This window comes from Anomaloglossus baeobatrachus, chromosome 5, assembly GCF_048569485.1.
Source record: "Anomaloglossus baeobatrachus isolate aAnoBae1 chromosome 5, aAnoBae1.hap1, whole genome shotgun sequence".
Lineage (NCBI taxonomy): Eukaryota > Metazoa > Chordata > Amphibia > Anura > Aromobatidae > Anomaloglossus > Anomaloglossus baeobatrachus.
In genome coordinates this window covers 139,863,247-139,882,485 of record NC_134357.1, presented here as the reverse complement: position 1 = coordinate 139,882,485, position 19,239 = coordinate 139,863,247, and the positions used below count along the sequence as shown (strand labels likewise).

Genomic DNA, 19,239 nt, shown 5'->3' with positions numbered 1-19,239 from the left:
AGAAGCACTGTTCAAGCGATCATATTGAAATGGAAGGAGTATCGTACCATGGCAAACCTACCAAGACCCGGTCGTACCTCAAAAATTTCATGTCAAATAAGGAGAAGACCGATCAGAGATGCAGCCAAGAGGCCCATGATCACTCTGGATGAACTGCAGAGATCTACAGCTGAGGTGGGAGGGTCTGTCCATAGGACAATAATCAGTCGTACACTGCACATATCTGACCTTTATGGAAGAGTGGCAAGAAGAAAGCCATTTCTCAAAGATATCCATAAAAAATGTTGTTTAAAGTTTGTCACAAGCCACCTGGGAGACACACCAAACATGTGGAAGAAGGTGCTCTGGTCAGATGAAACCAAAATTGAAATTTTTGGGCACAATGCCAAACGATATGTTTAGCATAAAAACAACACCCTGAACACACCATCCCCACTGTCACACATGGTGGTGGCAGAATCATGGTTTGGGCCTGCTTATCTGCAGCAGGGACAGGGAAGATGGTTAAAATTTATGGGAAGATGGATGGAGCCAAATACAGGACCATTCTTGAAGAAAACCTGTTGGAGTCTGCAAAAGACCTGAGACTGGGACAGAGATTTGTCTTCCAACAAGACAATGATCCCAAACATAAAGCAAAATCTACAATTGAATGGTTCACAAATAAACGTATCCAGGTGTTAGAATGGCCAAGTCAAAGTCCAGACCTGAATCCAATCGAGAATCTGTGGAAAGAGCTGAAAACTGCTCTTCACAAACGCTCTTTATCCAACCTCACTCAGCTTGAGCTGTTTGCAAAGGAAGAATGGGCAAGAATTTCAGTCTCTCGATGTGCAAAACTGACAGACATACCCCAAGCGACTTGCAGCTGTAATCGCAGCAAAAGGTGACGCTACAAAGTATTACCGTAAAGGGGCCGAATAATATTGCACGCCCTAATTTTCAGTTATTATTTTTTATAAAAGTTTAAAATAAGCAATAAATGTCGTTCAACTTCACAATTGTGTGCCACTTGTTGATTCTTCACCATAACATTAACATTTTTATCTTTATGTTTGAAGCCTGAAATGTGGGAAAAGGTTAAAAAATTCAAGGGGGCCGAATACTTTCGCAAGGCATTGTGTGTGTGTGTGTGTGTGTGTGTGTGTATATATATATATATATATGTATGTATGTATGTATGTATGTATATATGTATGCATGTATGTATGTATGTGTGTGATATATATATACTGTATGTATGTATATATACTGTATGTATGTATATATACTGTATGTATGTATATATAATATATACGGTATACATATATATATATATATATACACTATATGGTAGATGTCGCGCTCTTTGCTAGGCTTTCATCAAGACGAAAATTTTATTTTAAACTGTGAATAAATGGTGGCATAATTTCTAGTAAATTATCACTATACCAGCTTTGAAAAACAATTTCTCAGTCATATTTAATGCACTTCATCTAGTTTTTGGAGTGTGTGGCCCCATATTCACATTATCTAGCAGGTAATCTGTTTCTCTTAGTCTGGCTCCTTCAGGGACTATGGTGCATTGCAGATAGTGGCCGTATTTTACTCTCCATTCAGCTAATTGTTAATAAAGTGGATTACAGAAGCTATAAAATATGTCCCTCTCTCCCGCAGGTTGCAGCTCGTAGCAGATCGCCTCATGCAGAGATTTGTGGGCTCAGGGCTGATGTTAAAAGACTGGGACAGAGTAAAACTTCACGCTACGGTTATGAACACGCTGTTCCGACGAGATCCCTTAGGCAAGTGTTTATGTCTTACTGATCATGATGTGAAGACGGGAATATGTGTACTGCTCATTTCATTACTCTTCTCTAGGCTTGCTTTTCATATTTGCTTGTCTTCACTTTTGTTATATACAGAGCAGAAAGGAAAAGTAACAGACAAGTGCATCCAATATGCAGTGATATTCCCTGACAATGAAAGCAATGTTCAGTGCCACAACAGCAGAGGCAGAGGACAGCGGCTTGATGTGTGATAGATAATAGGCTTTTATCCTGGTTCAGATGTGCAGGATTCTGACAGTGTATGAAAACTTTTCTACATGTTTTTCTCATTTAGTGGCCGCAGAAAAAGCCTCACGGAAGCTTTGATGCCTCTGTTCTGTACTGTCACATAATGTAGTTTATTAGGCAGATGCTGGAATAAAGCTGGGATCCTTGTAGTTATTTCAGCTATAATGGAGATCAGACATTCAGAGATAACAGCTTTCTATTTCCCATTATTTATAAATTCCGTATCGTTGTGCGTAGATTATAATCACATCATGCAGCTATCAGGAACGAGGTCAAGTCCTAAAACGCATTTAGCTTGGCAGTAACATTCATCCACAGGCATCTAAAGGCCCATTTACATGGGCCGATAATCAGCAAATGAGCTTTCATAAGGATGCTCTTTCCCAACCATCAGCCCGTGTAAACGTGCGGCCAATCAGCCAACAAATATGGAAAACACTTGTTTGTCAGTTGATTGAATCATTTATGTAGGCCCATATATTATCCTTGTTGACACCCTGTAAAATCAGAGGATAATTATATGCACACTGTATCGGGACAGGGCAATCTTTGTCATAATCTTTTTGTCCCCATATAGTTTTGTTAGCCCAGTTGAATGGTGCCATAAACAAGCATCAATTAAGTCACAAAAGACTACTTTGTGCACTGCCTTTACATTGATGACCTATCATTATATAGGTAAATACATATGTTCATTGATAGCTCCCAACACCCCCACAGCAGCCCCATGTAAACAGTATATAGAGGAAACATCAGAGCTCCATGCACTGATTAGTGGCCGCTCTAGGATACTGCATATCAACTCCTATTCTATTCAATAGAAGCTGATGATGCAGTGCCTGAAAGGGGCCACTAATCAATGCATGGCGCTGTGCTAACCTACTCTGTATACTGTTAACATCCAGCAAATGGTGAAGGTGATAAAGGTGGAGGTGCCAAGTGATGCATAGGTCCGCTATGTAAATATATTGTAAAACCCTTTTAATGGCCCACTTACATCACATTTGGTATGTCTATTGGATATAATTGCTGGTGATGGCCATACAGTGCCATACAGTGTAATATGCATTAACTAAAGGGAATCTGCCACCAGATTTGGTAACTATAAGCCACCACCACTGAGTTCTCCGGTCTGGCGCCTCCTCTCTGCGGTGATCTCCGTCCTCCTTCTACCCAGCCCACTGTGGATGACTTGTCCTGTGTTATTAACATATGCCAGCATTGTGGTCTTGCACAGGCGCACTTTGATATACCCTGCTATGGGCAGATGAAAGTACTATAATGCGCAGGTGCGAGGAAAGGTTAAAGACCGTCCGCGCATGCGTACAACAATACTTCGATCTGCCCTGAGCAGGGCAGAACAAAGTGCGCCTGCACAGGACCTCAATGCTGGACAGTGTTTATGACATAGGACGCGTCATGCACACAGGTCTGAGAATAAGGATGGCGATCGCCGCAGAGAGGAAGCGCTGGATCAGAGAGCAGCGACGTCCATCGGACCAGACCGCCCTCTAGGTGAATTGTTTTTTACGTTATGCAGCATGGCCTGGGCTCTTATATACAGCATTTTGGAATGCTGTATATAAGGGCTCTGTAGTGGTGGCCGTGGCTTATAGGAGCTAAATCTGATGACAGGATCCCTTTAACAGGTAGCTTTATGGCTTATGGGAAATTGAAGCCACTAATAGGGTTCTGTCATTACCAGCATATAACATATTCATCAGGAACTGTTCCCAGCATCACTAATTCCAAAGAACTTTAAAAGGACTGAATAAATATGCCCTGATAGAAGAGATGAACTATAGGTCACCTCTGCCAGATGGTATTGTCTAGTGCTCGTCTCCTTGTGATGAAGTTCCTTTAAGGCCCCTTTACACACTGAGACTTTCAGCGATCCCACCAGCGATCCCAACCTGGCCGGGATCGCTACAAAGTCTCTGGTGAGTCGCTGGTGAGCTGTCAAACAGGCAGACCTGGAAAACGACGCAACAGCGATACGGACCTGCAGAACAACCTAGCTGGTCATTGGGGACGTTGTAAAGCAGCTTTTTGAAAGGGAAGTCGCTAACGAAGTCACTGTAAAGTCCCCTTTACACACTGAGACTTTCTAGCGACCATGCTGCACAGCGGGAAACAAAGGACCAAAGAATGGTTCTGAGAGATGTGTAGTGATCAAAACTTCACAGCAGGGGCCAGGTTGCTGATGTGTTTCACACACTGCAATGTCGCTGGGGAGGTCACTATTACGTCACAAAACCGGTGACGTTACAGCGATGTCGTTTGCGATGTTGCAGTGTGTAAAGGGGCCTTTAGGAGGCATTGAGAGCAGTGGAGAATGTGTGGACACTGCATTACGGCTGCTACCATTGTACTGGTACTTTTCTAAGGTAAGAACATTGTTATGATCAGGGCCAGAATTATCACTAGTCCAACCTGTGCAGGGGCTCACTTCCACCTTCAAATATGCAAGTAGCTACTGTCACAGGCACAAAGAGGGGCCCATTTACTATTCTTGCTCATGGGCCCTCCTCTGTCTGTATCCACCAATGGTTATGATAGCATGGGGATGTCATTATTACTCTGGCAATTACTGTTTGCCATGGCGCAATTTGTAGAGACGTAGAAGCTTATATATGCATATAGGGTCCGGAGTGAGAATGCAATTTGGTGCAATTAGGGATGTCACAAGGCCTGAGATTAATGTAAGGGATGGTTTTACAGGTGTGGTAGCTAATACATTTTAGGAAGCATCACACTTCCACCTTCTAGGCGCATGGCTACTATTACACAACCATAAAAAAAAATAAATAAATAAAATCATGTGCCATGGGTTTTTTAACGGAATTAGGGTATTTTGAGGGTGCTGAATTAAAAAAATCCCATTATATTTGCTGAATTATTTCTAGTTTATGAGATAATGGACATCCATGAAAATAATGCTTTCCCCCAATGAGACTTGTGTATGATAACAAATGCAATAGCTTTTGGTCTGTCTTTTGACTCTTTAACAGATAATGAAATATCCCATATAATTTTTTTATTCCAATTTGTAGGCCTAGAGTGCCAAAAAAGCAAATTTTTGAAGGCAGAATTCTAGTGTGAATTTGCTGAGGAAAGAGGTCTGCTACAGTTGAAGTTTGTCAACCCAGTCTGAGTTTTTTCCCAAAATATTCAGTCTTAATAAGTATAAAAATACATGTAACAATTATGACTGCAGCAACAATCCTGATGTATTCTGAAACAGAGTACATGGTTGAAAAACAAAGTATATATAACACAGACCTTGCATTGAGAAACCTGGCTTAATTTGGAGTACAGCTTGGACACCAGGATAAGTCTTTGGATCCACTTATGGTTGGCAAAGCATGTGTAGGCTTCCATTGTAAAACACGCCGCATCGGACGGACAAAAAAAACGTTACAAGATACGTTCCCTCCGGCCGCCGCTTTAGGCAATTATGACAGATCCGGCAAAAGCCGGATGCAACGCAAGGCCATCAGGCACAATCCGGCGCTAATACAAATCAATGGGGATAAAACGGATCCAGCGCTAGATCCGTCTTACCTGTTTTTTTCCGGATCGTGCCTGATGGAAAAAAACTGATGTGTGAAATTGGCCTTAGGCAGGTAAAAGCAAAAGAAGTAAATTTGAGGGAAGCTCTTTGAGGCCTCAACCATTAAGCCAAAAATAACCTAATGACCTAATTTGAGTCTTAAATTTGTCCAAGCAAGTATCTGAACTGTTAGCATCCAGACTTAATGAACAAAATCTTATAAAGGCATAAGTTAAAATTTTAGCCTATCGAACCTATTTCAACCAAGAGGAAGAACCTGCATACTGCAATGATATCCCAAGAATTGTACTTCAGATGGGACTAACGGAATATCAACAAGAAGACTGACGGCTTTTTATAAACGGCTCCATTAGAAGCTTGTAATGTGTTCTCTTGCGAACATTATCGCTACGGCAGCGTCACACGCACATACCTGGTCGGCGACGTCGCTGTGACCGCCGAACAATCCCTCCTTCAAGGGGAAGATGCGTTCGGCGTCACAGCGACGTCACCGCGGCGTCACTAATCGGCCGGCCAATAGAAGTGGAGATGAGCGGGACATGACATCCTGCCCACCTTCTCCCTTCCGCATTGTCGGCGGGACGCAGGTAAGGAGATGTTTGTCGCTCGTGCGGGTTTGCACACAGCGATGTGTGGAGCTGCAGGAACGACAAACAACATCGTACCTGCGGTCGAACCGACATTATGCAAATGAATGACATTACACAGATCAGCGATATTGTATGCTTCTGTGCTCGTTCATCGTCGCACCTAGTATTTACACGTTGCGATCTCGCTCCCGGCGCAGGATGTGCGTCACTAACGACGTGACCCCAACGATATATCAGTAGCGATGTTGCAACGTGTAAAGCCCCCCTTAAGGAACAATATGAAAATGTAAAAATCGTATTACAGAAGATTTGTTATCATGAGTATCGGTGGTCGATTTGTGTTGATCTGAAGATTTCTCAACTTCTTGCTTGGAAGGCAATCTGGATGCACAAAATCCCCATGCTTCATGTCCTCTGGTATAGCAGGGAAAAGCAATATCGTTGGACAAAAGTATCATGGCCTACAAGAGTAGATATGATTGTTGGCACACAAATATCATCAACAAGCTGCTGGTGGACAAGAACAAAACCATTCTCCCCCTCTTCATATTAAGCTAGGATTAATTAAACCATTTGTTAGGGCTTTGGACAAATTGGATAATTGCTTCAAGTACATTTGTAGATCATTCCCTGGACTGAGCATGGAAAAACTAAAATCTAGAAACCTTGATGGTCCTCATATTCATAAACTCATGAACGATTCCAATTTTACCACATGCATGAATGACACTGAGGCTTCGGCCTGGAAGAGGTTAGTCTCTGTGTAGGATAACTATTTGGGTAATCACAGAGCAAACAATTATGATCAATTATTGCAAGATATGCTCGCTAATTTCACAAATTTGAGAGTTAATATGCGCATAAAGATGCATAGTCATTTAAATAGATTTCCAGATAACCTTGGAGACTTCAGCCAGGAACAAGGGGAGAGGTTCTACCAGGATATGAAGGTAATGGAGGAGAGATACTAGGCAGATGGGACACACACATGGTGGCCGATGGGACACACACATGGTGGCAGACGGGACACACACATGGTGGCAGATGGGACACACACATGGTGGCAGACGGGACATACACATGGTGGCAGACGGGACATACACATGGTGGCAGACGGGACATACACATGGTGGCAAACTGGACACACACATGGTGGCAGACGGGACACCCACATGGTGGTAGACTGGCCATACCCATGGTGGTAGACGGGCCAAACCTGTGGTGGTAGACAGGCCATACCCATGGTGGCAGACAGGCCAGACATATGGTGGCAGACGAGCCATATACATGGTGGCAGACGGATTACATAAATAGTAGCAGATGGGACACACACATGGTGGCAGACGGGATACACACATGGTGGCAGACGGGACATACACATGGTGGCAGACGGGACATACACATGGTGGCAGACGGGACATACACATGGTGGCAGACGGGACATACACATGGTGGCAGACGGGCCATACACATGGTGGTAGACGGGCCATACACATGGTGGCAGACGGGCCATACACATGGTGGCAGACGGGCCATACATATGGTGGCAGACGGCACACACACATGGTGGCAGACGGGACACACACATGGTGGCAGACGGGACACACACATGGTGGCAGACGGGACACACACATGGTGGCAGACGGGACACACACATGGTGGCAGACGGGACACACACATGGTGGCAGACGGGACACACACATGGTGGCAGACGGGACACACACATGGTGGCAGACGGGACACACACATGGTGGCAGACGGGACACACCCATGGTGGCAGACGGGACACACCCATGGTGGCAGACGGGACACACCCATGGTGGCAGACTGGCCACACCCATGGTGGTAGACTGGCCGTACCCATGGTGGCAGACGGGCCAGACATATGGTGGCAGACGAGCCATACACATGGTGGCAGACGGATTACATAAATAGTAGCAGATGGGACACACACTTGGTGGCAGACGGGATACACACATAGTGGCAGATGGGACACGGTGGCAGACTTGCTATACACATGGTGGCAGATGGGCCATACCCATGGTGGTAGACGGGCCATACCCATGGTGGTAGACGGGCCATACCCATGGTGGTAGACAGGCCATACCCATGTTGGCAGAGGAGACACCTATGGTGGCAGACTGGCCATACACATGGTGGCAGACTGGCCATACACATGGTGGCAGACGGGACACACACATGGTGGCAGACGGGACACACCCATGGTGGCAGACGGGACACACCCATGGTGGCAGACGGGACACACCCATGGTGGCAGACTGGCCACACCCATGGTGGTAGACTGGCCGTACCCATGGTGGCAGACGGGCCAGACATATGGTGGCAGACGAGCCATACACATGGTGGCAGACGGATTACATAAATAGTAGCAGATGGGACACACACTTGGTGGCAGACGGGATACACACATAGTGGCAGATGGGACACGGTGGCAGACTTGCTATACACATGGTGGCAGATGGGCCATACCCATGGTGGTAGACGGGCCATACCCATGGTGGTAGACGGGCCATACCCATGGTGGTAGACAGGCCATACCCATGTTGGCAGAGGAGACACCTATGGTGGCAGACTGGCCATACACATGGTGGCAGACTGGCCATACACATGGTGGCAGACGGGACACACACATGGTGGCAGACGGGACACACCCATGGTGGCAGACGGGACACACCCATGGTGGCAGACGGGACACACCCATGGTGGCAGACTGGCCACACCCATGGTGGTAGACTGGCCGTACCCATGGTGGCAGACGGGCCAGACATATGGTGGCAGACGAGCCATACACATGGTGGCAGACGGATTACATAAATAGTAGCAGATGGGACACACACTTGGTGGCAGACGGGATACACACATAGTGGCAGATGGGACACGGTGGCAGACTTGCTATACACATGGTGGCAGATGGGCCATACCCATGGTGGTAGACGGGCCATACCCATGGTGGTAGACGGGCCATACCCATGGTGGTAGACAGGCCATACCCATGTTGGCAGAGGAGACACCTATGGTGGCAGACTGGCCATACACATGGTGGCAGACTGGCCATACACATGGTGGCAGACGGGCCATACACATGGTGACAGACGGGCCATACACATGGTGGCAGACGGGCCATACACATGGTGGCAGACGGGACACACACGCACATGGTGGCAGACGGGACACACACATGGTGGCAGACGGGACACACACATGATGGCAGACTACTGCGTCAGTCTCCAATAAGATTGTCCTGATGACACACACAAAAGGAAATATAATAAACAGCATGTTTACAAGCATTGACATTATAAACATTTAATAACTAATATATTAATCAAATCATACATAACTTTTTCCTGTCACTGTTAGATATTTTCTATTTTTGTATGATTTTAGACTCTTTACTTAGTTGTGACAAAAATAATATTCTTGCATTTCTGAATGCTATCAATCATGTTGCTTTAACTAGCTATTAAATATCTCAGCAACTGGAGCCAATCTGGAAAAACCAAAGTCATATTCTTTATCAGCACCATAAACTTTAATATAAAACCGTTGGCACCAAAGTCACTCTATACCATTATTATAAATTTGGTTATCTGACTACCAATCTTCTATAGTAACTACTTTAAACACCGTTAAGTATTCCAGATGTATATTTTTTACTCTGAAGTGCTACAGCATCATCCTGGGATCATGCAACTAGGATTACTGATCCAATAGGTCGGTTCCCAGCGGCATCTGCTTCCTCCGTTCCTCTAGACTGACAGGTCTTTCCCTACACACACACACACACACACACACACACACACACACACACACACACACCTGTAAGCATAAGGGAGTGGAGCAGGGAGAAGCCGCTTGGGGGCTTCTTGTACTAGTCATCGATACACATGGTCCCCAGACAGATATTCATAGTATATTTTCCCTGCAATGTTGCAGCGTTTATACACAGCTGCCTACAGCCCGTGTCCGATTCATGCGGCCTGTGCTTCGGGCAGCATCAATCTCCTGTGAGGTTCCTTTTTAATGTATGCTGCCATATGCAAACCTTACCTATCAGGGACCATCATACAGGCGGTTAAGATATTTCAGCTGTCCAGAGAGCCTTGTAGGAGTCAATACATAGAAGGAGCCATATGCCAAAAATCACTTACTGCCTCATATCTGCTGGTGAGGGAGTTGTGCTAAAACATAATACTTCCTTCAATTTTTACCTTTCCGCTGAGTGATAAGGTTTTCATCCCACACCTTAACGGTGCTTTACACGCTGCGACATCGCTAACGATATATCGTCGGGGTCACGTCGTTAGTGACAGACATCCGGCGTCGTTAGCGACATTGCAGCGTGTGACACCTAGGAGTGACAATCAACGATGGCAAAAATGTAAAAAATCGTTGATCGTTCACACATCGCTCCTTTTCATAATATCATTGGTGGTGCATGCCGCTGGTTGTTCGTCGTTCCTGCGGCATCACACATCGCTATGTGTGACACCACAGGAACGACGAACATCTCCTTACCTGCCGGCAATGAGGAAGGAAGGTGGTGGGCAGGATATTCCGCCCGCTCATCTCCGCCCCTCTGCTTCTATTGGACAGCTGCCACGTGACACCGCACGAACCGCCCCCTAAGAAAGGAGGCAGTTCGCCGGCCACAGTGACGTTGCAGGGAAGGTAAGTCCGTGTGATGGGTGTAAGCGATGTTGTGCGCCATGAGCAGCGATTTGCCCGTGACGCACAACCAACGGGGGCGGGTACGCTCGCTAGCGATATCGATAGCGATATCGCAGCGTGTAAAGTGCCCTTTACTGTTTATGTACAGAGGAACTTTGTTTTCCTTTCCTCTTTGTGCCACCATATTCAAAGTACAGGATACAATATACTATATTTCTGGAATATCTTTTACGTTGAAGCTTAATATTCAAAACATATACAGTACAGATCAAACAATTGGACACACCTTCTCATTCAAAGAGTTTTCTTTATTTTCAGGACTCTGAAAATTGTAGATTCACATTGAAGGCATCAAAACTATGAATTAAAACAGGTTGAATGAAATACTTAAAGTGTGAAACAACCGAAAATGTCTTCTATTCTAGGTTCTTTAAAGTAGCCACCTTTTGCTTTCATTACTACTTTGCACACTCTTGGCATTCTCTTGATGAGCTTCAAGAGGTAGTCACCGGAAATAGTTTTCCAACAGTCTTGAAGGAGTTCCCAGAGATGCTTAGCACTTGTTGGCTCTTTTGCCTTCACTCTGCGGTCCAGCTCACCCCAAACCTTCTCGATTGGGTTCAGGTCTGGTGACTGTGGAGACCAGGTCATCTGGCGTAGCACCTTATCACTCTCCTTCTTAGTCAAATAGCCCTTACACAGCCTGGAGGTGTGTTTGGGGTCATTGTCCTGTTGAAAAGTAAATGATGGTCCAACTAAACGCAAACCGGATGGAATAGCACACCACTGCAAGATGCTGTGGTAGGCATGCTGGTTCTGTATGCCTTCAATTTTGGATAAATCCCCAACAGTGTCACCACCAAAGCACCCCCACACCATCACACCTCCTCCTCCATGCTTCATGGTGGGAACCAGCCATGTAGAGTCCATCCGTTCACCTTTTCTACAAAAACATGGTGGTTGGTTCCAAAGATCTCAAATTTGGACTCATCAGACCAAAGCACAGATTTCCACTGGTCTAATGTCCATGCCTTATGTTATTTAGCCCAAACAAGTCTCTTCTCCTTGTTGCCTGTCCTTAGCAGTGGTTTCCTAGCAGCTATTTTACCATGAAGGCCTGCTGCACAAAGTCTCCTCTTAATGGGGACTTTGCACACTATGACATCGCAAGCCGATGCTGCGATGCCGAGCGCGATAGTCCCCGCCCCCGTCGCAGCTGCGATATCATGGTGATAGCTGCCGTAGCGAATATTATCGTTACACTCACCTGCCCTGCGACGTCGCTCTGGCCGGCGAACCGCCTCCTTATTAAGGGGGCGGGTCGTGCGGCGTCATAGCGACGTCACACGGCAGGTGGCCAATAGAAGCAGAGGGGCGGAGATGAGTGGGACGTAAACATCCCGCCCACCTTCTTCCTTCCTCATTGCAGCCGGGACGCAGGTAGGAGATGTTCCTCGCTCCTGCGGCTTCACACACAGCGATGTGTGCTGCCGCAGGAACAAGAAATAATATCGTAACATCGGTCCTTCCCAATTCATGGAAATGACCGACGCTACACCGATGATACAATTACGACGCTTTTGCGCTCGTTAATCGTATCAAAAAGGCTTTGCACACTACGATGTCGACAGCGACGGCGGATGTGCGTCACTTTCGATTTGACCCCACCCACCAACATCGCACCTGCGATGTCGTAGTGTGCAAAGTGCCCCTAACAGTTGTTCTAGAGATGAGAAGGTGTGTCCAAATGTTTGGTCTGTACTGTATGACTTATGGCACAAAATTGGTAGAAAAATATTGCGGCTCTCATCTCTCACAATATTAAAGAGCTGCCAGCTTACATACCAGCTTAATATGTCCAGAAACAATCTTGAATCTTGTGCACTATAAATTGCAACCCATTTTTTTGGACTGGGTGTTTCCTCTTATGCAGAATTCTGACAGTTCTATAAATCTGCAACTTCATTTCCCAAAGTGAATATAACATGCAGTTTCCCTATGGCTTGCCGACCTGAGGTGTAAGCCCATGTCTCTGTTATACTTGTATGCAGAATGACAGAGAGGCAGAGACTCGTCTTCACTTTCTGATATCAGTCTTGACATCCTTGCTTCTACAAGGCTGATTACACTGTTGTAATATCAATTTGGTTCAGAGACTAAAACAGTTGAAGTGAACTACGGTAATTTTGTGGTTCTGAAAATAAATATGATGCTTAAATTTGTTGCTTGGCTCTAATCAAGATCCAGAGGAGGTTGTAATTACTTATGACTGTCACGAGGTAACTGTGATATTAGGGGGCATGGGCTCCTATGCTGTCCCTCATGCTAGGGAACCCTAGGCTATACCTAACCTCAGGGTTACTCCAGATTGTGGAGATGCCTGAGTCCTGTTCCTGACTATGCTCCTGATCAGTACCACTCTGATGCCCCCCTCCCAACAGGGAAGGGCAGAAGTGTGATGGAAAACCGATAGACTGAAAAGGGAAAACCAAAACTCTGACAAACTGCATACACACATGAATAGACAATGAGAGACACAGGAGTAAAGCAAGAGCAGCAAGGTAACAAAAAAGGAAGCAAGGGTTAGATTATGCCTTGTTCTTGCACTAACAATGTGCGAGGACACGAACCACTAGATATGGCACCTGCCTACGTCCGCTCTACTAGTGGTGCAAAAGAGACGGACAGCAGCACAAGCCGCACAAAGCTCCTACCTATGTTCGCTCCCCTAGTGTGCGAGGATACGAACAACTGCCAGACACAGTATAAGGAACGTTAACCTAGTGGTAACATCCACCTACGAGTAGAATCACAAGGCCCAGCTGGACCATGTGCCTCAGGCACCTGCCTATGTCCGCTCCACTAAGATGTAAGGATATGGACCGCAGCCGAAGCTGTAAGGTACAAGAACGCTACCCTGCCGGTAGCGCTCACCTAGCATAGACAGAGAGATGCCTAGAGGGACGTGCACAGAGCATCTACTCTCATGCATGAACCAAGAGGACTGAGCACCGGGCGGCATGCGTCAGGGTCTTATATAGACTCTGTGCCTCATCCAAGATGGAGGATACCAGAGCCAATCCGCTGCCAGAACGACAGCAGTGACGTCATGCTGGCCTATCACCGAGCAAAGCGTCACAAACACATGACCAGCGACCAATCGACATAGAAGGTGTCAGACATGTGACCTCGTGTCAGCGATGATGTCACCTGCACATGTGCAATGGCTCCAAGATAGGACTAAGGCGGGCTTTGCACACTACGACATCGCAGGCCGATGCTGCGATGCCGAGTGCGATAGTGCCCGCCCCCGTCGCAGCAGCGATATGTGGTGATAGCTGGCGTAGCGAAAGTTATCGCTACGCCAGCTTCACACACACACTCACCTGCCGTGCGACGTCCCTGTGGCCGGCGACCCGCCTCCTTGTTAAGGGGGCGGGCCGTGCGGCGTCACTGCGACGTCACACGGCAGGCGGCCAATCAGAGCGGAGGGGCGGAGATGAGCAGGATGTAAACATCCTGCCCACCTCCTTCCTTCCGCATATCCTACGGAAGCCGCAGTGAGGCCGGTAGGAGACGTTCCTCGCTCCTGCGACTTCACACACAGCGATGTGTGCTGCCGCAGGAGCGAGGAACAACATCGGACCGTCGCGTCAGCGTAATCATGGATTACGCCGACGCTGCACCGATGATACGATTACGACGCTTTTGCGCTCGTTAATCGTATCATCCAGCCTTTACACACTGCGATGTCGCATGCGATGCCGGAAGTGCGTCATTTTCAATTTGACCCCACCGACATCGCACCTGCGATGTCGCAGTGTGCAAAGTGCCCCTTAGTCTCCAGCGCTTGCACATGTGCAGTAGCAAGAAATCCGAACATAGTCTCCAGTGCTCACACATGTGCAGTAGCAAGAAATCCGAACATTGTCTCCAGTGCCACAGCAACAGTAACAGGTACGATGTTGTTCCTCGTTCCTGCGGCAGCACACATCACTGTGTGAGAAGCCGCAGGAGCGAGGAACATCTCCTACCTGAGTCACCGCGTCTAACGCCAGCTCTGCGGAAGGAAGGAGGGGGGCGGGATGTTTACGTCCCGCTCATCTCCGCCCCTCCGCTTCTATTGGCTACCTGCCGTGTGACGTCGCTATGACGCCGCACGACCCGCCCCCTTAATAAGGAGGCGGGTCGCCGGCCAGAGCGACGTCGCAGGGCAGGTAAGTGCGTGTGAAGCTGTCGTAGCGATAATGTTCGCTACAGCAGCAATCACAAGATATCGCTGCTGCGATGGGGGCGGGGACTATCGCTCTCGACATCGCAGCATCGGCTTGCAATGTCACAGCGTGCAAAGTACCCCTTAAAGCTATCTTGTTGCATAATAGCAATCAATTCCTGTTGGTTATGCAGTCCACATGAAATAAACCTATGATATCATGAAATAGTTGTTGAGGTGCCTGAAGTATGACCAACATTTGTGGCCCCTCTGTGGTAACTTAAGGGTAGTTGCCTCTTAGTTGGTCTTTAGGGTGTATGCAAAAAGTCGTGCTGCTTTCTGTGTGAGTGGGATAGTTGTGCAAGAGAATAATCACTACAGTAAAAGACTGACCTCTCCGACATTCACTTCAGCCAGGGTGCAAAAATGTCCTGCATCCAGCACTTATGGACCAACATAAGATTTTGTTACCACCATTGCATATGAAGTTGGGCCTAATGAAGAACTTTGTAAAGACAACAGATGAAAATGCAAAAGCATTTTAGTATCTCATTGTTAAATTTCTAAGGTTGAGTGAAGCAAAGATAAAGGGAGTCTTCATTGGACCTCAAATATGTAAGCTTGTTCAAGATGAGGAGTTTCTCCATTTGTTGCAGGGCAAGGAAAAGGCTGCATAAGTAGCCTTTTTTTGTAAACGCAAGAGCAGATAACTATGAAAAGTTGGTGGAAAATCTCCTCAAAACATAAGAATCTTGGCTTTAATATGTCCTTAAAGATTCATGTTTTACTCACCCATGACAGCACCACAGAGAGAGAGGATCAGCCCTTGAAGGACATGAAACCTACTGGATAAAAAAAGCTGTACCTCTCCTACACATCAGTTAGTCTCCTGTCCTTGACGGAGGAACCTCTATGAAGATAACGGGGCAACTTCCTGGGTGGAGAGGTCAGATGTGTCCATTGGACACATTTGTAAGGCAACAACATGGTCTTCTCTCTTTAACATTTATACAGTAGATACTATGGACTGGGTTTGTCTTGCTTTTCTGATCTCACCTTTGGAGGAAAGGTTCTGCAGGCTGTGATCCCTCCCTAAGTTCTTATTTCTCTGTAATTCTCTCAGTGAAGGATACCTAATTACTTACTGGTAATGTGTTTTTTCGGAATCCATAACAGCACCCTTATATTCCCTCCTCCTCACTTTTACAGGTGACAATTATAATTTTCAATAAATTGATTTGTAGGTTGCCAATGTATTACATTATCTATCAAATGAGATCAAATTTTCGGAAAATACTGTTACAACTTATAAAGGTTTTTTAGAGAGAAAAATAAAATGGTGCTTTTATGTATATTTTATATGTATATTTATATCATTTTATATATGAATTGAGCTCTGTATGTGTGAGAACACATTCCTGTTTGCTGCTCAGTATCAGATTGTCATTTGCTGGTAATAAGCTCTATAGTGTTTATTTGCCTCTTTAGGTCATTACGAAACAATGGCTAATAAGAGTGCGGTCTACAAGAATCTCTTTCCTGCGTGATTTGCATGAAAATCAGAGCTGCCGCCAGTAAAATAACGGCTTTGTTGCAGCTGAAACAAGGAAGGCTTTCTGCGAGCATGGCTGCAATGTATTCCTTGTAAACGGCAGCCATTACTATAATAAGGCTGTATTGTATTGTGTCTGTAATGTGGGTATGATGGGTTCCTGGTCGGAGGTTGTGAGAGGTGCACTACGCTAATTAACATGTTCTTTATTAATGTATGTGCAGCTAATGCCCTCTCTTTATTAAAAAAAACAAACTTGAACCTCTCTACCCTTATTATATGGATCTGTCTCTCCAGCCGCCACACTCACCTGTACGAGAGGATTGTTTTCTGTTTATTGCTATTACTTAGAGCTACATAAACACTTTTCTATTTTACAGCTGAAGGCAGAACCACCATCTTCTCAGGAAGGCCTGGCCAACGCGAGAGGGAGTCATTTGATGCCAGAAACGTTCTGAAGGTCAGTGGGAAATGGGCATTGTTAAAAAAATAAAAAATTAAGCTTGACTTTTTTTTTACAAAAAAAAGCTTTTCAGTTTTCTGGAAATAAAGCTTATGTGTTGTATAAAACGTTTGGCTATTTTCTAATATACTATGTATTTAAGCTCCTCATTTCAAGATCTGTCCTGGATGTCAGTAAATAGAAAGTAAAAATGCAAAGTCTGAATCAAGTGCAGGGAATGAGCTATGATCATGAGTAGAGATAAGCGGACAGATGGAATTTTGGTTCAGTGGGTTCAGCCGGATTTTAGATAAAGTTCAGTTTAGGACTCTGAACCCCAATGGAAGTCACTAATTGGGCAATTCGGGTCTCTCTCCACATGCAGCCAGCCATAAACAGATCACTTCCTGGGGTGAGGTGTTTCCATTTTTTTTGTTTGGTGCACACTACATCAGATCACGCTGTTGTTACCCCCCAATGTGAGCCGTTCAAACACTAAAAGCTGCTCGCACTGGGCTGAGCACCGAGCGTACCCGAGCACAGCGATGCTCACATGAGTGGTTTGTATACGTAAAGCACCCGCACTCTGAACCCGATCTCTAATTTTTTGCTAAAGTCTGTGTTCGATACAAACGCTAAACTTCAGATTTGCTCATCTCTAATTATGAGTACCGTATTTTTCATTTTTGAGATTAAAAAGGGAAAAAAATGGGGGTTAGTCTTATAGTCTGGTGCTGTTTTACTTGAGGGGGGTGGCAGCGGTGGAGGAGCCGGGTCACAGGAGGCAGGGGTAGTGCTAGAGTAGGGCAATGCTGCAGGCGCTGCAGTGGGGGCTGTGCTGGCTACAGTAGGGGCTGTGCTGGCTGCGGAGGCTGTGCTGGCTGTGTGGAGCCAGGTGGTGCACCAGGTGTCACAGATGCTCTGTCGGTGGTGTGGGCTTCAAAGAAATGGTGCCCGGAGTTGGCGTGTGCTCAGATTGAGCTCTCGGCGCAATGACAAGCCAAGATATTATCTGCTCACGAGCTACCTCCGGGCGCCATTTTCCTTAAGTCCGCTGCTTGGAGATCATTGGGCTGGAACCGGCACGTGCGCAGATGAGATCTTGAGCCAAGAGCTCCATCTGCGCACGCATCAACTCCAGGTGCCATTATTTGAAGCCCACACCACCAACAGAGAATCTCACCCGCCGCACTGCCCTGCTCCACACAGCCCCTACCACAGCCAGCATAGCCCCCACCGCAGCCAGCATAGCCCCCACCGCAGCCAGCACAGCTCCCATTCTCCACCTCCCAGTAAGCTACATTTGCATTTTTAAGCACACCCATCATTTTCCTCCCAAATTTTTGGGAGCAAAAGTGCGTCTTATAATCTGAAAAATATGGTACTTGCAGCCTTTATTATTGGGAATGTTTCCACTTACTGGCCAAGATGCAGAGGTAGAAATCTATACCATATTGTGAAATTTTATTTAAGCTACATGATTCCTTCATTTCCAAAACCGCAAAATTGTTTCATTATTTTATGTTCCTGTCAATTGATAACTGCGTAGAGAAAGCCTTTTTTGAGTAGTCGTCAGCCTCACAGTGGTGGAAATATACACTTTGATGGAGAAACCATAAATGATTCTATAATATATGACTCGTGTTATGACAAGCAATAAACATAACCCATTAACATAAATGTATATGATGGGAAGAATTCATTCCTGAGACTTGCACTTCTAGAAAAATATTTTGACATTTTTCAACCACCATTTTTTTCTTAATAATTCTGAGTGAGGCAAAGCCAGAGGGGTTTTTGCAAACTTTATTAAAATTTTTCCCAAATTTCCTTGTGGTTGTAGATACACATTTATGCAAACTGACAGATATCACTCCTTCTATCAGTAAACTGTGAAGGATGCCATAAGGGGATTAAAACAAATAACTTGCCCTCTTCCAGCGGAGCTTGTTTTACTGCACAGTATTATATCAGTTGTCACACTGAATGGTTTTTAACCTTTAATAAAATGTAGCGATAGAAAAGTACAAGTTGGAAACATGTAAAAACGTTCTTAAAATACTAAAATCCAACACTCGCAACCAGTGTGCTTTTAGATCGCGCTCAAACATAGTTTTTGCTC

At 45.8% G+C, this 19,239-nt stretch overlaps 1 protein-coding gene across 2 annotated transcripts in view; it reads left to right on the top strand.

Moving 5' to 3' along the window:
• The window catches only part of ASCC1 (activating signal cointegrator 1 complex subunit 1), a 426,175-nt gene that overhangs the window by 202,549 nt on the left and 204,387 nt on the right, over nucleotides 1-19,239 (top strand). For both annotated transcript variants that reach the window (XM_075348934.1, XM_075348933.1), the window contains 2 exons: nucleotides 1,657-1,781; nucleotides 17,056-17,135. In XM_075348934.1, the coding sequence (XP_075205049.1) occupies nucleotides 1,657-1,781; nucleotides 17,056-17,135 (205 nt within the window). The remainder of the gene's footprint in view (nucleotides 1-1,656; nucleotides 1,782-17,055; nucleotides 17,136-19,239) is intronic.